The following is a 20206-nucleotide window of genomic DNA, read 5'->3' as shown; positions in this document are numbered from 1 at the left end:
AGATCATCAAATCTATATACTTCTTTATGGATTCACCACAATATATGTAAGGTATTTCACTTGACTAAAAGCAGTTCACTTCCATGCCTAGTAGTTCCACATTTACAATACCATTAACATCACAGTGACCTAAAAAATAGCTTTTAAATAGTCTTGGTGTCAAAACAGTCCAGCCTCACAGATACCTTATCTAAACACTCTTAGTAGCCAATGTCTAAACATCCGAATCAAAACATGTTCCAGTTCAGCAAAGGACACGCGGTAGGTCTTTACAATGGATTCCAAGTGCCTTCTCTGTTCAAATAATTCCCACTCCCTTTCCTTCCGTCAGTCTACAAAGTTCTCGGCCAACAGATCCTATTTCTTTATTACACAACTGAAATGAATACAAACTTCTTGTGGTCAATTAAAAGCTTATGTAGCTGAGCTACCACAGCAGCTCTTCTCACTATTACCTCGCACGTGAGAAACAGGGGTAATGTCTCTGTAGCCTCCTTGGGTGGCTGTAGAGATGCTTACCCAGCTGAGAGCTTTTCCCTGCTGTCAGATTTCTCTGAAATTGTTCATTGGGTTTAAAAGTTAAGCACGGGGGTAAATGGAGACAGACAGGTGCATGCATGTGTCCACGCCTTCTTAGACAACCAGGCTAGAAAGTAAACAGTGTTCTTCAAGGAAAAGGAAACTTAAACCTCAAGGCAGGGCTGTCTGGAGCTGGAGATACAGCAGGGCAAGGACAAGAACCCCTTCCTGGTGAAAGGCCAAGGCTGGTCCCACAGCCCTGTGTGGCAGAGGTGCTGGGCGACATTTCAGTAACCAGCCATCAGGGTGTTGTTTCTAAAAACAAAGGTAGTGCCACCAGTCACATGCAGCACCTCTGTAGCAGGAGGCAACAGTAGGACAGCAAAGGTGTACTTGAGCACCACGTTGATGTGGAGTTTCAATTTGTTTCCTAAGCAATATTTTAAAAAGATTAACTGCAACACACATGCATCCTTGACATTATGCTTGCATTTTTGTGTTCCGTTCTTTATTGCTTATCTGCTTGCCTGTCATCTTATTTATGTAGGGCTTTATTTTGTATTGCACACAAATTTTCAGAGATTGCCATTGACTTTAAGAAGCTTGTTACAGCTGCAGCACTGCCTCTGCACTTATGAGTTCCAAGAATGAGAAGGGACTGAAAAAGCATGTGTCACTTGGCATGAGAAAACATAAAGCCTTGGGGCAATTCTGCAATTCAAACCATAACAACAGAAAAATACATTCTCAGAGAAACTCTGTTAGCAAAATCCCTAGTAAGCAAAACCTATAAAGACTAGATTTCCTCCCAGTCTCCTCCTCCCCTCGGATTGAAAGCTTTCCCATGTACCCAACCTGCAGGGAAAATTTTCCACCTTCCCCATCTTCTTTCTCCTTCACAAATGCACACAGACGTGGATATTGCAGAGGATTATTAGTCCTTATATATTGCAAAGTATATTTCCAAGGCATCAGAGGAAACAGTCTTTTTCCAAAATTAGTCTTCCCTCCTCCTCCCTTTATTTCTTGCTAAATTGGTGCAATTTGTTTTGCTGAGTTGAATACAGACTAAATAACATTGTGTCTTTAGAAATTCCATCCAAATATATGTACAAATGGAAAATGAATTAAATAGTTCTGATCTAGCAACTATTACATATAATTGCTATGATAAAGGTAAAAAAAAACCCACACCAAAAAAACCTCTTCCACAAGTTTATAGTTAGGTGTAACTTTAACAAACGATGGATTCAGTGGAAATATCAATGTAAAGGAAAACAAGATCATACCTCAACTGTATATATTTTTTCTTATCCCTCTGATACTAAGCTGATGCCTTGACATTTCAGTTAAACTTTAATTTCCCTGAGAAACAGCTGACCTAGGTAGCAAAAAGAGAAATCTGTTATACAACTTGGTTGTCAGAAGCATCTGTTGTTTTACTTTTGCCAAAATCATGCCTCTTGTGTTGGATTTCAGAGGATGCACCTACACACGCCATATTAAGTATATTTCAATCAGTTGAGTATTTCTCAGTAAAAATTCTTTTGTGAATAATTATCTATCTTTCATAAACTGTTTTTTTTTCCTCACCTGGGAGGTTGAAGTGGCTTTCTGGATGTTAAGCACTATCAGTCCAGTCCCCCCAGACTTTGATGTACTTAAGTGGTTTCATCACCATGGTTACAGACTCCCACCACATAACTCTTAACTTTATTTATCTCATTGTTATAATTTAACTCACTTTCCTGAATCCTCTCACCTTTCCTACTGCAAAGGGACATGCAGCAGGATGCACCCCCTAGGCATGGGCTACTCCTCAGATTTCTAGTTCTCTTAAGAACCTATTTGCATTTACACCAAAGAAAGGCACAAAGATGTTAAAGTAACAAATTTTTCTCGCATATTTGGCTTGAAAAAACTTGTGGTAATCCTGATCTGGGCTTGTTATCCCTCCACAATCCCTACCTGTGTCTAATCACTCAAGACACTTTAGAAAGCCCAGGGCTTCTGCCTGTATTTCATGTTTCTCTAAGTTAACTAGCTACATGATAGGAAAACTGCCTATCAGTGGCACTACTGACAGCAATAAATGAAGTGCGGACATGCGTGCAGGACCTTTACATGTGCATAGCATAGAATGAATGAGGATGCTAGGGAAAATGTAGGTTTACTTCAACCAGAGGAGCAGAATTTCATCTTGAGGCAGTTTTATTTTAGTTTAGGTAGCGATAAGACATTTCCATTTGTAAAATTTGCAGAAACCGTTGCTAGGTTCCCCTTTTTCTTTAAAGATCATTTTCATAAAGTTTTCTGCAGTTCAACATTTTAATATATTTTTAACTAATTAAAATCATCTTTGCACCCACCCTCAGAGAGAACACATCACTTCATTTTACTCTTTTCATATTTAAATCTGAACTGGCTGAATGGAGTTTGTATACACTATTTCATGGGCTCAAATCCTGTGATGACTTTCGCATGAAAGGTTATAACTATATGTGAGCAAGTTGTCTGAGCTTCTGTTACAATCAATGGAGATCTGGGCCAAACAGTCAAACATGTCTAGAGTGATTTATTGGATCAGGTGAAGACACCTACTTTAGGATGAGAGGAAAAACTCCCTAGACTCTGACTAGCTGAAGGGAAAAAAACCCCAGTGATGCGGGATAGTAACACACAGGAGATAACATGAGCAAGTGTGCAAACTAGTTGCCATTTTTTACTGTTGGTAACAAAGCTGAACCAGTTAGAGATCATACTAAAAACCTGACAAGAGGTAATGATCTCGACTATGTACGCAGAGCTGGATTTGCGCTTTTGTTTGATGGTCAGGCTGAAAAGTCTCTCTAACCTCACCATTTAGATTTCAGGAAATAAAAAGATATAAACCATCAAAGTGATAAGAACTATCAAATTTCAAAGTAGTTCAAATAAATGAATGCATAAACCAACACAGAGCATAGAGTGTTTACTAATGCCTAAATCAGTAATATAGTCATCAGAGGCAACATCACAGCAAGTGGTCTTGGTGCGCATTTGTTAACAGAGGGAGGGAAACATATAACAGAGCCGAGTTTCAAGACAGCAAACTGGTAATTAGACATTCTATCTCTTCTGGTTTGGACTACAGCAGAATATTAGTGCTGCCAAACTACATTGTGACAATCAATTAATGGATAGTGGTAATTGATAACCATAATTTCCACTCCAAGCATGCTTATCCTGTAGTACCAGTGCTTCCAAGCCATGAATTATAGTAGCACCAGACTGTACCTCCTTGGTGTGCTGCCAGCCTTCAGTCTAAAGCTCTTTAAGAGCTTAAAAGAAAACATCTGCACCAGCATAACCGAGAAAGTCCTCTGCTACAGTCACTGCTGCTATTAGGCCTTTCACACCCACAGCAATGGTCAAAAGAAATCCTCTGCTCTGCTAGGTGGACCTCCAAAAAAAAAAAAAGGAAAGGCTTTGCCCATATTCTCAAAAGCCTGCCCTTTCCCAGGGCGCTGGCACCTGGGGACAGTGGCTGCTCCACATGAACAGGACATCCCTGAGGCGCTCTGCTCGTGTCCTCTCACACGGCACGGTGGCTGCGTTACTCCTGGTGCTGCCTGTTCCTGCTGCGGCAGCCATTCCGTTAACAGCGCGTTGCAGGGAATCGACGTGCTGGGCCTGCGACTGCGCCTTCTTTTGCTGAGTGACTGACGGTGCCCTCCCGCTGTCTTCTTCACAGTGTTCGTGAAGAAGCTTGGAAGAGGAGAATCCTTTAGAAGCCAAATCGTTAGATAAGTGGCATCAACAACAAAAGCCACATTTGCTGTTGCATTTATGCAGATGTTCCTCCAGTGTGATGTTCTCCTTTCAAACAGTTTTTATAAAGTAATAGTGACTACTACTGCTTTTGCTTCCTTTCCCACTTTTCATTTCCAGCTGCATATCGTTAGGCCCCCAGTTTTGTCTTAACACTTTAGCACTGACCACAGGTATTCACCACAGGGCCGGTCCGGCCACCTAGACTGCTTTTCAACCCAGCCTAGGAGCATTTTACTCATAGGAAGACTCTTCTTGAAAACAAAGCCAATTTTCATCGATGGAGCTGCAATAAAATTTCTGCACCACTGATGCATTTCAAGAACCTTTTAAGGCTAGATTTTAATAGGTATTAAGATAGCTGCCTAAATGACTTCACAAAATGTGTGTATACAAGGCACAAGAAAGCATAACATAGAGCAACTGTTACTGGGAACAATAGGGTGGTTTGGGGACACAACAGCTTACTGCAGGCTTCTTTCAAAAAGGGGCTAGATTTTCACTGTACTGCTGACAACTTATGCTACCAAAGGAGCATAAAGTAGCTTTAAAGATGTTTGTAGTGGAAGCCATTTCCTTGAGGTGGGGTAAAAAGTTGCTATGATGATGCTCAGAGGCACCATCTTAGCACATCTGGGGCTAGTCTCTGAACAAGGGAATAGAGACAAAGCGTAACGCCTTTTGTGCTGTGCTGATATCTGACAGATCAAATAAACTGATTTTATTTGAAGCACAGGTCACTGCACTTAATACTACCATCACTTTTGCTTCCAGATAACGCATAATAGCTGCTTATCTGAATATGCATTACCTCTGTTTTTTTTTAATAGAAACAACATTTTATTTTGCTTCTGAATAATCCCCTGTGTGAATTTAAGCCTAACTTTCAGAGACAAGCAAGCTGGACAGACAAAAAATTTGAATTGGAAATGTCTTCTGGAGCTTCAGTTGTTGTTTAGTATGTCTTACTTTACAAAGCTGGAATGTATAATTTTGGGGTGGCACAAGCTGAGTTCAAACAATGCCTCCAGTCTCATGCTTCCAAATATATTTTTTTCTCCCTAGGTGTTGCTACAACATGCCTGCTCCCCTGCAGTCCAGTCAAAAGAGTCATTCCTGGGAAACACACTGACAGGAGATGAAGGAAATCTATATACAATAAAAAAAGAAACAACCTTGAAGGCAGAACAGCAGTACAAAGGAAAATTTTCATGTAATTTAATACCACTGAGTATTGACACTAATATTTCTGTATTACTTAGAAAAATCATACATTTCCATTCAGGAAATGCTCATCACTGTCTCTTAGCCGCAGCTATAGTGCGTTGTCAATCCAACAGAATTTGCATCATTAACATTTTATTCTGACTTAGGCTATAGGATTTCAGAGGCGGAAGACCCATCACCCTTGGCAAGGGTATCATGTGTGGTAAGAAAGGAAAAAAACTCTTCATGGTATATTGCTCCAGGAATGGAGACTTTTATAACTTCAGTCTACTGATACACGTTACAATGGAAAATACAAGTAATTGCAGCACCCCCGAAGGGTTAACCTGGAAGAACTGGATGTACTGAGCAGAAAGAATTGTTGTGATTTTGATAGCCTTTAGGCTGAGCATCTAACATCATGCAATCTTGTATCCGTAAAACAGGTTTTTCCTAAATTTCAGTCTGTCTGCATGCAATCCCACTGCTCTATATTGCCTGCTACCATGCATCTTTCATACGCTACAAGCAGTTCCTTCCCTGCCTGATACTGTGGTATTTGCTGTGATTCTGTTACCACCCAACCTGGTAATTATAAAGGTCTCATCGCCATGTTTCCCTAATAAGCCAGGGTGTGGAAAAAATATTTTCCATTTCTAATGGAGCCTTTTAGGCCCAGAGAGACAAGGATGCAGAAAGGGGAAAGCAACTATAATCTGCTAACAGAAGAGAAGATACATACCTGACCATGTTGGATGTAGAGAGATTGCACAAAAGGGCAAAGTGCATGCACACGGTACTTTGTCCAGCAATGGGACTGACACTCCGCACACCTTGGCTCCTGTCTCCAACAAGCAGCTTTCTTCTGGATGCACTCAGTCCACAGTGGGAAGGCTTCTTTCAGAAATACCAGGTCTTTAGAAAGATTGAAACGTAGACCCCAAAGTATGATCCTTTCCAGGCTTAACAAGTCCCAGGTCCTGCTTGGGGGCTCGGTGGTCACCCAGAGATGTAGTCCACCACATAGCAGAGGGGACAGTGGGCTGCAGCACAGGGCCAGCAGCGGAGTGTCAGGGCAGGACTTCGTTTATGTGATTTTTCTCCTTTGGGCCTCACCAAAACACAGCCAGAGCCAGCCCACATCTCCAGTGGGCTAGGCTTGTCTGGCTGTTTGCCAGGATGCCTGGGTTTTTGACATTCCTGATTTAGGGATGGGAACACATTCTACCTGCATTTCAGTTTTGTTGTATGTACCACAAAAATAATACCCATTTCCTCCCTTGGAGAGCAAAGGGGATGAATTAACTTATTTCTCTACAACTCTGAAGCACTAGCACAGGCGTAAAAAAGGTTTCTCGGTTTTGTGATTAATTTTTCTTTCTAAATTGAGAGGAAAAAAAAAACCCTCTTAGAGTGATTTTTTTGTCATGCTTAGGAAATAAGAGAAGGAACTTCAGTTTATCAGTTGTCCAATTCTATCCTACTTTGCTAATCCCTTGGTACATATTGACAGAAGCAAGGCAACAGGGAAAGTAATTATATTCCTTGGGAAGAGCAGCAGCTATGATATGTGAAGGGAAAATTATGTTTTGGGTATAAATTCTGTTATCACTTCCAAACTTTCCTCAACTGCCTACGTGAAGTTCACCATGTGTACCAGAAGCCTTTCGTAGACGTGTTAGGACTATGAGTGCAGGCAGAGCCTGGGAGCAGAACTCACAGAAGCTACGGTGCACCTGGGCTTTTAGGGATCAAGACCAAAGAGCTAGCAATAGCAAACTAAAACAAGAAAGCAGATGAGTAAAAATGTACAAGTGCAGTGTTTACTATTACTCGCTTTTGGGGGCAGATTATCCCATATCTTCTACCACAGGAATAAAATACCATATTTTCCAACACACTAAAGAAAATGCCAGAACTGCTTGCAAAACTGTGCCTGCAGCAAATGCTTGGTAACAGGATGCACATTTGTATCAAACCAGAAAACACCCTTTTGGAAACTGGGTGGCTTGTGTAGTGTAAAGGCAAGCAAGCCTTTACACACACAAGCAAGAATATGCTGCTCATCTGCTTTTATTAATATTAGGTTCTTAGTTCTCCTTTTAATCAGGTGTCTTTCCTTGATGTTTCTTTGTTACAGTGTGGTTTTCTATTTGATACTTATGCATAGTATAGTTCTACTTAAAAAACACAATATCAAACTGGTTTTAAAATCTAATACAAGAGCCATGAATCATAGGTTGTCAGAGTATACGTGGGCTTGTATAGCCTGTGTATTTCTGCCCCATAGAAATCAGTTTAATTTACAGGGCAGGGCCAACTTCATTGTTTGCTAGTGTCTAATACACCAGCGTTCTCCCCACTACCTCAGATCTTTAGATAAAACCACAATATAAAAATAAACATAACCCATACAAAAATGTTGTGGTTGGGTTTGTTTGTTTGGGTGGTGGGTTTTGGTTTTTTTTGTTGTTTTTGTTTTTTTTAAGAAAACCATCCACCTTTTAGGTACGTGACATCTTTCATAATTACCACTTTTGACATTTACTCTTCCTTGTAACAGTCTACATATCAGCTCACACCATGGGGAAACCAATCTCTAGCCTTCAGTTTGTGAGCAGTTGGAAAGAGAATTAAGCTCTGAATAAACTGAATGTCTGGACAAGTTAAATGTCTGAACTTGCTCCAGTTTCAGGTGAGGTACTTTACTGTGATGATATACAGAAAGCATTACCCATGTTACATTTCTCTTCAGAAAAAAAATAGGCTATTTCTATTATTTTTTTATTAACCAAAATTAAACATACCAGGTCAGTTTATTGTATGTTTTATAAATTTGCCATTTAGGTTTTCTGGAATTTTAACTGGAACCTGGTAGATCAGACCTTTTGCTCTAGAACTTTTTTTTTTCCAACTTGTATTCCAACATATGGCTTCGAAGTTTTTTACTCAAACCACAAGGCATTTAATCTATTTTAAAGAACTCAGTCTTCTGTTACAACTTGGTTGTCAAACAATTAGGTTTTTTTCCTTTTTTTAAAAGCTCTGCAACTACATTTGGTTAATGAAACCCTCACAACTTACGTTTTCAGAATGTGAAATTTCCTCGCATTCCACAGAAGGAAGAAAAATAAGAAGCAATCCCACCCCTCTGAGTTTTCCAAGTGATCTCTACAACACGTTTCCTCCCACACATGGCGAACGGGGAGTTCATGCTGCAGTACCAGGTTTTACATTACCAGCCGTCTGCTATCCTCACGCTGTGCCTGGTGCTTCTTGAATAAAAATGCTCTCTCACACCATCTGATACAAGCATTCTCTGGTAACATTTTAATAGCTGATCTCCTGCATCATTTTAGCTCCCCCCGCCTCCCCCCACTCTTTAGCTACTCTTCTCACTTAAATGATGAAATAAGCCTTTCATAGCATGTTGGCCATCTCCACCACGTTGTGAAACGCAGCAAAGAAATGCATCTTGAGACTATTTGTTGAGTTAATTTTAACACTTCGCATTTCTAGAAATGTTCGGATTAAATGGGTTCCGCCCTCCGTCTGTGTCCAAAATAAGTGGCCAAGAGCAATTGAAAAGGCAACTCATTTTCATTCTACAGTACTTGCATGGTTTTTTAATTACATATAGGTCAATATGCGTGTTACTACAACAATGAGGAATATGTTTTGTGCTTCTTTAAATTGACTGTAGGATGACCAGCCATAAGTTCTATGAAAGGAAATGGTCTTTTTTGGTATCCTAATGAAGTCCTCTGTTTAGTAGTAGCTGAAATCAATTCTTTCTGTGATTTCCTTCACTATTAGAGGCCAGAGGCTGATTTAATTTGAACGAGCTTAAAGAATGGAAAAGGCAAAGCTGAAGTTCAGCCTTTCACAAGACTTAAAATTTTGATCAGCTGATAGAAAAGCCTGGAGTGGTAGGGGTGTTTCAGCAGCTCCCATACCAAGCTCAACAAGGGGCATTGTCAGTCCATTAATTATACAGTGAAGAATGAAGGTAGGAAATAGCGATCATGTGGGTTCTCTGCGAAAGGAGACAACAATGACTCTTTGACAAACATTTGAGAAACAGAAATGAAAAAACTTCATGTTTGGTTATGAAGGTAAAAAATAAGCATGGTAACCTCTACATGACTGAAAAAGAAGCATCCTCACAGTGGAAGGCAGATTATAAAAGAAAACATTTAATAGGTGGCATTTTAAATATGAAAAATTATATGCTTGGAAAAATGAGCATGCAGTTATGTATCTCTAATCAGAAATAAAACAATGCGAGTTGAGAATATACAAGTCAAAGCAAGAAAGGAATACACACATGGTGCAAGGAACAAAGCAGTTCCTATGGAGCAAAGGAACCGCTACCAAAACCTCAAATCACTATGATTTCCTGAACTCCAGTGTGAAAAACACAGCATTGGAGAACACAAGGCGAATGACTCAGACCAGCTTGTGAAAAAACTTGAAGCGAATGTGAGATGGAAAAGATGGTGGAAACATATGTGGAACAATTTTTGTTAAAGCAAATGAATTGAGGAGAAACTGTATTCTGGGATGATTCTGAAGCACCCTGCAATGGCCTGGCTTCCAAGAGAGCATTCAGCAGCAGCATGATCTGTTGACAGAAGGACGGGCATACGGATGGTTTCAAACAGATTCTGCAGCATAAGACATCGACTTACAAATCTGCTAATCTCTGATCAATACTATGCAGTTTCTTTAACTTTTCTATCATTTTGCAAAAAGACATCTTTTGAATGAAAGGTTGGGTTGAACTTTATTGGAACTTTATTGGCAGGGAAGGAAAGAACTAACACACAAACATGCCAAAAACCCAGGCAAAGGCATCAGTCTGACCCTAGAGAAGTGCTTAAACAGGATCTAGAAGAGACTTAAAAAGAAAGGAAAATTTGAGCAAGGAAATTCTTGTTTCACTTTGTTCCTTCTATACTATTGGAAACAGGACACAAACCCCAGAATTTCAGCTATCTGCAGGTCAAAGGTGCTAATAATATATTAACCTGTAAATAATCGTACAGAACTTTTCAGTAGTCACCATAATTTGCCAGCTTGTGATGGAAGGAGGAAAGATGATAAAAAAATGCTTCACGACTTTGCCTTGCAGTGTTCTAGCTGAGAGTGAGGGACCTTACAACTGTCTGCATTCAGAAGAACCTCCAGCATAACCGGACATGAAGCATTAGACACCTCTACCAGTGAAGCCAGTAAATACCCTTTAGGGATTGAACTTCTGAGGTGCCCAGCAGAGATGAATGGGACTGTTGGGCACTTTCCCAGTGTAAGGTAATATTTTATTCTCTTTTGTGACCAAATTGAGAAATCTGTCTCTGCATGGCTCTTCAGCCACCAGTTTTTGTCTTTTATACCATGCAGAGCTTGACTCGCCCTGAACAAAACCAGGTAACTGAGAAGGTCAGTCTATCTCCCTGTAGGCAGTGCTTATTACCACATTAAATATGATTTTATTCTCTTGAGCCAGTAAGAAGAAATCTGGCTGATAACTCAAACAAGTAGGTTAAACACAGCTATGCTCATGTTGTATATTCAAAACAATTTTGTTATGAATCATCAGCGTTCTTTACACTACCCACTTCTCTGAAAACGAGCTTATAATGACAGGGCTGGAGATTATGGCTACTTTCCACTCGTAAAGCAAAACTATTCTTGCAATCATTAACAATTGTTGCTGCAATCCTAGGGGCTAGAATAAGAGAAATAAGTATTATTCTTCACAGTGACTGGAGCTTTCATAAAAAACAAATGGTTAACTCAACTGAATTTTCAAAGCTCAAAACCCTGAAGTCAAAGCCCTAACCCAGTTTCCTGTACAATATCTTCAACGTGGGTGGTGTGGCCTATAAACAGAATATAAATTTTTCGGTTCAGAGTTAAAATTTAACAGGATAATTTGTTCATTGGCCAACGAAAAGTGTGATTAAAGGTATGGTCTGAACTTCTGAAATGGAAAGATGCATAAAAAGGAGACAGCTTTAAGCAGTGATGGAATTTTTACTATTGCTGTATTTGTCTTCTTAGTTCTTTTCTTCTTTAGGTTAACAAGCACATTGCTTAAATTGTTTCATCAAATCAAGTTCTCTAGGTCTGTGATATTCTCATTGCTCTTCTGCAGACTCAACCCGGTTGATCTTTATCTTTGTTGAAGATTAATGCTTGAAACCGGATACAATGCCCCAGTCAAAGCCTGGCTTTAGCCCATGTCTTACTTCTTGTGTCTTACAAGTGATATCTTATTTATGTGTCTGCCTTTTTTGCAGTTGCATGACAAATGTTGTCTCAACATTCAGCTTGTGATTCACTGTAGCCTTACATGCATTTCTGCAGACATGTTACTTAGTCAGCATCCATAGTCTTGGATTTGCGCAAGTGTTTCAGACCTGTATCTTACACTCCTCTCCATTGAGCTGAATCCCATGGTTTAGATTGTTCCTGTGAGTGTTCACATTAACTTTGAATTTGGGTTAGAATCTGGATTGGAGTCCAAATTGCAATCCAACATGGTACATCTGTAATTCCTTCCAGTTTAGTCTCCTTGCAGGAGTCACATAGTAAGCACACTCTATTTCATTTACTTAGATGGACAGGCCCATTAAGTCCTCAGAGATTTGTTTCAGGCTCCCTGCAGATACGAGGCAAGTATCTCTGCCACAGTGCACACTGACCATGTTTTCAAAGATAACTCCATAACCAGCTGACTTCTAGAATTATAAAGGTTATATTGTAAGGTGAGGGGGATGGTAGGGAAAGAGGAGTCAAAACCCAGCTGCAGCAGCAACACAGACTAACTAGATTATTTTAAATGAAAACACAGAACAAGAGGATACAGTGATTTTAGTAATGCAAGAATGATCTCTTCCTGCCCCCCATCAAAACCAAGAGATAAAATTGTAGCACATGCAGGAAAATTAATATAGAAGCAATGAGTACCAAAGACTAACATCTGCTTCACTGCAAAAGATGAGTCTCAATCATGGAGGAAAATGTGTGTGCAAACATAGGTACCAGGAGAACATGGCGAAGATTAAGGAGGATAAAATTACTATATGGGGAGGCTAGGCAAGCTTCCATTCTGTTTCATTTTCTTTCCTTAGTTCCTGAACAGTAGTAACTTGTATGAGATTTAAAGTAAACTGTCCAAGAAGTATAACAGTAAGATGTTCATTAAAACATGGTAATATTTCCCCTCCAAACCTGATACCCTTAGGATAACCTGCTATAAAAGTGATCTCAAACATATTAGACAACTCCATTTCACATTGCATAAATGATAGCAAGAATGTGGAAAATGGACAAGGATCTCAGTGTAATAATATATAGCGATTACAGGTGGTCAGAACTTAATCTGAAAGCAACTCCAAGGTTTGGTGGACTAATAAGCTAAGGCACATGATGTGCCTTATGCTCCCTGGAGCCACAGAGGGTTTTAAAAGTCACAATGCAGTTCTTTATGATGCCTCATGGTACCCACAGCCCTAAGTTAGGTGCCAGGATTCCTCCTACAGCCCATGGGAAGTCCTCAGCACCCGTGAAAGGGATTTACACAATCCAGAATGCCGAGCAAGGAGCCATGCACAGCTAACGGTCAGCTGAGCCTTGTCCTTCAGAGATACCTATGTATGTAACTCCAGGACAGAAGGAGATACCAGCTTCCACTTGAGATTCTTGGCTGTAACCCTCTCCTACGGCTTGTTGCCTAAGCCATTTTATTTCCTTCTCACGAGCCTCTCTCCCCTGCTGCTTCCTCCCACCCCAAACAACCGACTAAGGAGAGCTCTAAGTATGAAACGCAGCTAGGAAATGGGGGATCTATCTGAAAATGCTCCCCCCTCCCCCAAACTGGAGAAAGGACCATGCATCCCACCTCTTCTCCAGCAGTCATTCTCTCAGTCTCTGCAGAAGTCTCTCCTTTGTAGGACTTACCGCACAGAAAGATAAATGAGTCAATATCAGCCTCTCTCTCCTCCATTGAGACCCACTGAATATTATTTGTCCAAAATAGAAGAGCCCCATGAGGAAAGATTAGAGGGGTACTAGTACCCCCAAATATCCACATGTAACTAAGGCACTCTTTTGGGATGCTTTGCCAGACTTTACCCTACTATAAGCACAGGGGATCTTTAAAGAAGTTACTGTAAAGGGGGAATGACACAAGAAAAAAGCCTAGAGCAGATGTCACTGTCCCAGTCAGTCTTCATGACAGCAACATCTATCTCCTTGTGCAAAGAAGCCTACATTTCAGCTTTGCTCTACCAAGAGCTTTGTTGCTGTGCTCCAGCCCAGGCGGTGGCTGGCCCCGAGTGTCCCCAGCAAGGTGCCCCTCACTGCCCCGCAAGCTGCCAAGGGGCGAGAGCCGGGCTGGTGTCAGCCTGCGTTGTGCCCGTAGCCCTGCCCGCTTTAGGATAGCTGTGGTTCAGCTATTGCATTATCCAGACCGTCATACTGTCGGTGTAATAGCCTCAGCAATGTAAATACAGGGTATAAATATACATGGGGGATATGAGTGTATCTATACATAGAGGTCATTAATAATCTTTCCAAAAGCTTGTGACAGCTCAGGGGACAGCCTGGACCTCCCCTGCAAGTGCCCTGGGCAATGAGCGTCTCCGCCGTGCGGTGCTGGGCTCGGCGTACTGAGCAGGGCCACGCTCCTCTGCCGATCTGCTACTGCGGAGACAGCGGGGAGCTGCTGGGAACTCGAGGGGTTGTTGTCTTCAGTCTTCGTAAGAGAGTCAGAGTGGTAAGCAGTTTGGAACAAGGTGCGAAGTACATCATCGCCCATGAAACACACGTGTGGATTTTGAGAGTCTACGTCCGACCAGAGATTCCCAAAACTGGTGTCTGATCTCCCATCCCCAAACGTGCGGTAACACAAAGGTCACATCTACATTCTTTTGCAACTTCGGCCATTTTTTTTTAATCACCCACCCTCTGCCCCCACCCCCGAAGCTTGCCTCCACATTAACAAAAAATAACCATGCCAGAACAACCCACCCTGATATTTTACTTCTGAAATGAGATTCCCTTTTTGTGATCTAACTCCATGAACTTCAAAGGAAAATAAATAGATCGATTCTCGTCCACCAGACCCCCGCCCCCCCAAGGGAGGCTCTCGCACAGCCGCTGCTGCCCGACTCGGCACCCAGACCCCGCTCCCTCGGCCACGGCCCGCGGTGCTGTCGCAGTCCCGGCGTGCGGTTTCCTCGAACAAAAGCGGGGGGGGTCCGGGGAGCTTCCCACCAGACGGTGCCGTCGGGGCACGGGGCTCCCGGCGTGTCCCCGCGCTGTCCCCCCGCGGCGGCGGGCCGGGGAGGGGCGTCGGCGGGGGCAGCCCCCGGCCATTGATAACCCCCGGCCCCGGCCCCGCCGCCGGCAGCCGGAGAGCGCAGCCGGCCGCGCACGCCTGTCCGCGGGCACCTGCAGCCACCCCACAGCGCGCCGTGAGTGCCCTCGGGAACAGAGCGGGGAACGCCGCGGGGGGGAAACCGGGTTCGGGGGGAAACGACGGGGCTCTGGGGAAGCGGTTTGCCGGGCGCCGGGTCTGGCTTCGGTGCTGCAGCCGGCGGGTGCGGGCGCTCGGCTCACGCTGCCCCGGGGTTACGGCTTCCCGGCTGAGGCGGTCCCGGGGCCCCGCCGCCATCGGTGGAGCCGGGGTGGGGGGGGAGGAACAAGATAACAGGCCCGGAGGTTACGACCCTGGAGGGACGAGCCCGCTCTGCGCCCCTCCGCCGAAACAAACCGCAGCCGGCTCAGCCCGGCGCGACCCCGGGGGCTGCGCTCCCGCCGGGGCGGGCAGCGGGTGGGAGCAGCGGGGGCACCCGCCCGCCGGTGTCCGTGTCTCCGCAGGGCGCGGAGGATGCGGCGGGCCGGCGGGCCCCGTGCCGGGACGCTCCGTCGCTGAGGCACCGGAGGAGGCTCCCGCGGCGCCGAGGAGATGAGGCTGCCCCTGGCCCTGCTGGCCCTGGCCGCCCTGGGGGCCGCTGCCGCCGGCGGCGGGGCGGGCCGGGAGGCGGCGGAGGCGGCGGAGGCGCAGGCGGGGCGGTTCTCCACGCCGGAGCAGCACCGCTGCAGCTGGGAGCTGCGCTCGGCGGCGGGGGCCAGCGAGCTGCGGCTGAGCTGCCGGCCGCCGGCGGGCGGCGGGGCGGCGCGGAGCTGCGCCTACCGCGGGGAGCCGCGCCGCTGCCCCGCCTACGGCGGCCGGAGCCGCCAGTACTGGCGGCAGATCCTGGGCAGGCTGCGGCGGCGGCGGCACCCCTGCGCCCGGGGCGGCCCGCTCAGCGCCCGCCTCTGCGGCCCGGGCCGGGCGCCGCCCGAGGCGCAGCTCCGCCTGCTGCCCGCGCCCGGCCCCGGCCCCGGCCCCTCCGCGCCGGCCGCCACCGCCGGGCCCACCGGGGACCCGGCGGAGAGCTACTGCGCCGAGCGGTGGCACTCGCTGTGCAGCTTCTTCGTCGGCTTCTGGGAGGGCTGAGCCGCCCCCGCCCCGCCGGGAGGGAGCGCGGCCGCCTGGCCCCGGGCCGGGGCTCGCTCTGCCCGGCCGGCCGTGCCTGTGCTCGCCCGCCGGCCACCGGTGTCCCTCGGCTTTGTCAGCTTTCCTCTTTTCCTCTCCAATAAAGTGGTGACTATTTCATGACAAGAAGCTCACGTAACTCTTTTCTCGTCAAAGCCCTGTTACGCTGCTGAACAACCTGCGGGACATCTGTCGGCTACCTGAGATGAGAGCATCTAGGGGCAGTTCGTGTATTTGAGCACATTAAAGTTTTTCAAAGGACAAACACTGAGAGACAGCTATTCCCTCCCCCAAATCAATTTCTCTAAGCCTCAAGGTTAAAGTTACACTGAAATTGCTCAAGTAGAAACACAGACATTTATACCAAAATAAGGAACAACTGAGACTTCTCTGAATAGTAAGTCCTAAAAAAAACTTTCTTGCTTACAAAGATTTCACAAGCTAAACAAGCCAGTCCAGTCCTGTTTCCACAGAGCAGGTGATCACTGACTGACTTCAAACAGGAACATGAACAGAGCGGGGTGAGAAACCAGCTGTGAAAAGATGGAGAAACTCAGAAGCAGCTAGGTATGGAGACTGTAGTTTGGAGGTGAATGGTGTTTCACGTAGCTAATGAGCTAGGGCGAAAGCAACAGTCACATTTAGAGGGACGGTGTTGAAGTAGGCAAGTTGTTTTACCAAGGGGGAAGAGGGGTCTGAGTTGTTAAATACTTTATCCACTACTGAAGCACAATTCTGTGGTACATTTTGGTAAGGAAAGCTCAGGTTTTCCTCAGTCCTGATTTCTCCTTTACACACATCCCACTCAGATTCTAAAAAAACAGACTGCAATTTCTACAGCCCAGACCTGACTGCACATCAGTTTCTCTGCCCCACTGCCCAGTACAGCTGTGCAGAGAGCAGGGCTGCACTTGAAGTAAACGTGGGAAGGACCTAGCCCCTTCATTCATAAAAAAGACGCTGCTGGGGAGTCACTTCTGCAGAAACTGGAACAATACCTGGCTGCAGAGAGGCGTTTGATTAAGGCTTACATTAATTTAATTGTTCCGCAGGGATATTTTGAAATTACCCCTGCAGTCACTCAGAGGGCTGCTTCTCCTACATTATTCCTGAAGCAGAACACTTCTCTGCATCAGCAGACCGAGCACAGAGGAGCTGTGTCCCAGCAGCAGCAGAGCACCCACCGTGGTCCCCTCACACATGAGGGGACCAGTGATGAAACATCAAATCCCTGACAGGTGCAGTCAAACCACCACGTAAGCACGTGGATAAAGCAGACAGGGCAGTGTCAAAAATAAAGCCCAGTCCCCCTCAAACAAGCGGGTTCAAAGGAGCAGTCACATCAGGAAGCCCCAGGTATATTTTCTTTTTAACCTGAGGAATCCTTTGGGGAAGCAGCTGGGCTGGAAGAGGAAGCCAGCATTATTTTTGCAAGGCTAGCAGTCACTGCGTAACCAGCTCTCTGCCTCAGGAAAATACATCTCTGTCAAAGCTCTAGAATTATTGATAGGTGAGTGTTTAGCCATGTAATATATATTCTTACGGTAGTATAATTTACCTTGCTGGATTGTGGAATTTCACCTTTTCATACAAGGGAAATGGTAACAATGTGTTGCAAAAGTTTGAATTTCACAGCTAAGCTGTTCGCAAGCTCATTAGGACAAAGTGTTATTCAGCCTCACAGGTAAGCGCAGCAGGCTACAGACATGATGCGACTGAGCTATACCAGAGTTTTAACTATTTTGAAGTTGAGCTTAATCCAGATGAGAGAAAAAGTTGCTGACTTAGAGCCCTTGCAACTTGGATACTCAAAGTGTGGCAAGATAACAAGTAGTGTTCACTTTCTGTAATGTAAGTTCATAACATAGTTGTTCAGAGAGTTTGAAATTGATGAAATAACTGCCCAGAGACAAATTCAGTGTTAGTTTTGAAATTATCTTTCAAAAGCTGAAGTACAGTGTTCAAAAAGGTTATGCAATGCGAGTTGCTTATTCCTAGTCCTAAATAGGACCCCGTCAGACAACCTCCAAATGCACCCAACCTACAACTCGACATGCTTGAAGAAAGCCACATGAAAAGGGAAAAAGCCAACAAAAGCACCAAACCAAAACCATTGCTTATGTAGCTCTGTAAGTGCACGTGCACCTTCACAACCTGTCCTTTAGCCCTTCTTTTGCACCATTGATCTCTCTGTTTAACAGTGAAGGAGGATTTGAGTTGAACCCCTTGCTTGCAGTGCCCGGGCCCGGTTCCTGTACCAAGGGCCACCGATACACCTGAGTCCTGTCACGGTGCAGGTGAGGGGTGGGAGGAGGGCAGCCACGAGCATGCCCCACTCTGCAAACCAGCCCGCCTCGGCTGCCCCAGACTGTCCCCCCGCACATTTAGGTGCCTGTGGTCCTACACAGCCCCGGGTGCCTGCCTATGACTGGGAGCACTGGCAGACTCTTTCTATATGGATGGCTGTGAGAAGGCCACCAAGAGGCAGTAAGAGTCTGCCCAGTGGCTCTCGCATGAGGATCTGGACTGTTGTGTACAACTCTTAGTGCCAAGGGATTTTCCTTTACAGCAAGTTGCTTGGATAATCCTCAGCAGCACTACACAAAAGGGCATCATCAATGTATGTGACACAATTTTTTTTTTTTTAATGACAGCTCACTTTCCCTTCATGTGTATGTCATACAAACAGCCATACAGCAGGCTGCTGGCCATAACATTGCACAGTATCTTGCAAAAATACACAGCCTTGTCTTACTTCCATGGCACTGGCACAGCAACTTTATGCAGTGCCGTTAGAGCTTGCATTTCACACCATCAGATGCAAAGGTGGAACACCATGGCAACTGATCTGATTACCCACACCGCGCTGTGTTTAAAAACCCAGCTAGGAATTCTGAACAAATTGATTGTTTTACCTAAGAAGGAAAAGAAAGAAGAGGATCCCTTGCTCTGTGTTTCACCACATTATTCCCCTGACTCTCCAAAAGGGCTTAAAGTCTTTCCTCCAGCACCACCAAGTAATGAAACACAACAACCCAAGAGACTGTATTCATTGCATTTACTGTAGTTAATAACACCAATGCCTAGAGCTGAGTGGCAATAAATATTCAGTTTTTGTACTTTGGGTATTGCACATCCCAAAGGCTGGAAAACCACAGTCAGATCCTCAGATTTGTTTTTAAGGGAGAAGACTGTGGCTTTCTGCTTCCTAACTCAACATTTTCATCCTCTCCCATGGTTAGGTGACAGCTGACGCCACCAGCTAAGCCAACCAAACAGGGGGAGGCTTTGTAGCCAAGATCTTCACCTCTAACAGGATCTGTTCCTTTCCAACCCTATGACAGCTCCACCACAACACATACTTGTCACCCCCCCTAGATTTAGTTCAGCCACCCAAATCTGCCCACACTTCCACTCTGCAGTCAGCCTTACCTCTGCTCTCCCACTGCAGGTCTGGTGATCCTTCACCATTTCTCTGATTCCTGGCTTGGCTGGCTCCTGTCCTCTTAGCCTTCCCTCCTCAGCTCCTCCTGGCCACCCAACATCCTCAGCAAGAAGAGCCAGCATAACCAGCCTGCTAGGAGCAAGCCCTGGCTGCCTGCCCCGCAGGCCTGATAAGGTCTCCCATCCCAGACGCAGGTGGTCCTGGGCATAATTAACGAGAGGGCACCCTCCCCACATGCAGCTGCAAGGTTGGGCTGTCATCACAAGGGTGCTGCCCAGTATCAGGATACTAGGTCAGTCTTTCAAGGAAAAGCATGAGCTACCTTGAAAAAAAGAAGAATCAATTGACTTTTTAGCTTCTGGACTTTGAATTCTGGGAGCTCTAACTCTGGAAGTTTTCAAGGGTAAAAAAAAAAAATCAGCTTTGTGCCATATTGCACACAATCAACATGGTTTTCTTTCCTTTGGCTGCTCGGTAGAGATGGCAGTCAGTTTGAATTCACAGTTCGTCATGTATTCATGAGACCATACAAACAGGTATCTCAGTGTCTGGAGTTTCCAACAGAATCTCAACAGCTGGCAATACCATTTCTTGATTTTCCTTTGGAGAAAAATCAGTGATGCTGAATCTGGGTATGTTTTTAGTGCAGCTGGCTTTAATTACTCTTTTTACAC

At 44.8% G+C, this 20206-nt stretch overlaps 1 protein-coding gene across 1 annotated transcript; it reads left to right on the top strand.

Moving 5' to 3' along the window:
- Positions 1 to 14963: 14963 nt before the first annotated feature.
- FGFBP3 (fibroblast growth factor binding protein 3) lies at positions 14964 to 16048 on the top strand. Its single transcript, XM_087767597.1, has 2 exons — positions 14964 to 15020; positions 15427 to 16048. Exon 2 carries the CDS (start codon positions 15515 to 15517, stop codon positions 16046 to 16048), a length of 534 nt encoding a protein of 177 aa, XP_087623723.1. The 5' UTR covers positions 14964 to 15020; positions 15427 to 15514.
- The last annotated feature ends 4158 nt before the right edge of the window (positions 16049 to 20206 follow it).

Source organism: Nipponia nippon, unplaced genomic scaffold (assembly GCF_047370975.1).
Source record: "Nipponia nippon isolate SJK-2023a ecotype South Korea unplaced genomic scaffold, ASM4737097v1 scaffold_3, whole genome shotgun sequence".
In the NCBI taxonomy this organism is placed as follows: Eukaryota; Metazoa; Chordata; class Aves; order Pelecaniformes; family Threskiornithidae; genus Nipponia; species Nipponia nippon.
The sequence above is the reverse complement of the archived record's forward strand: the minus strand, read 5'-3'. Positions and strand labels throughout refer to the sequence as shown.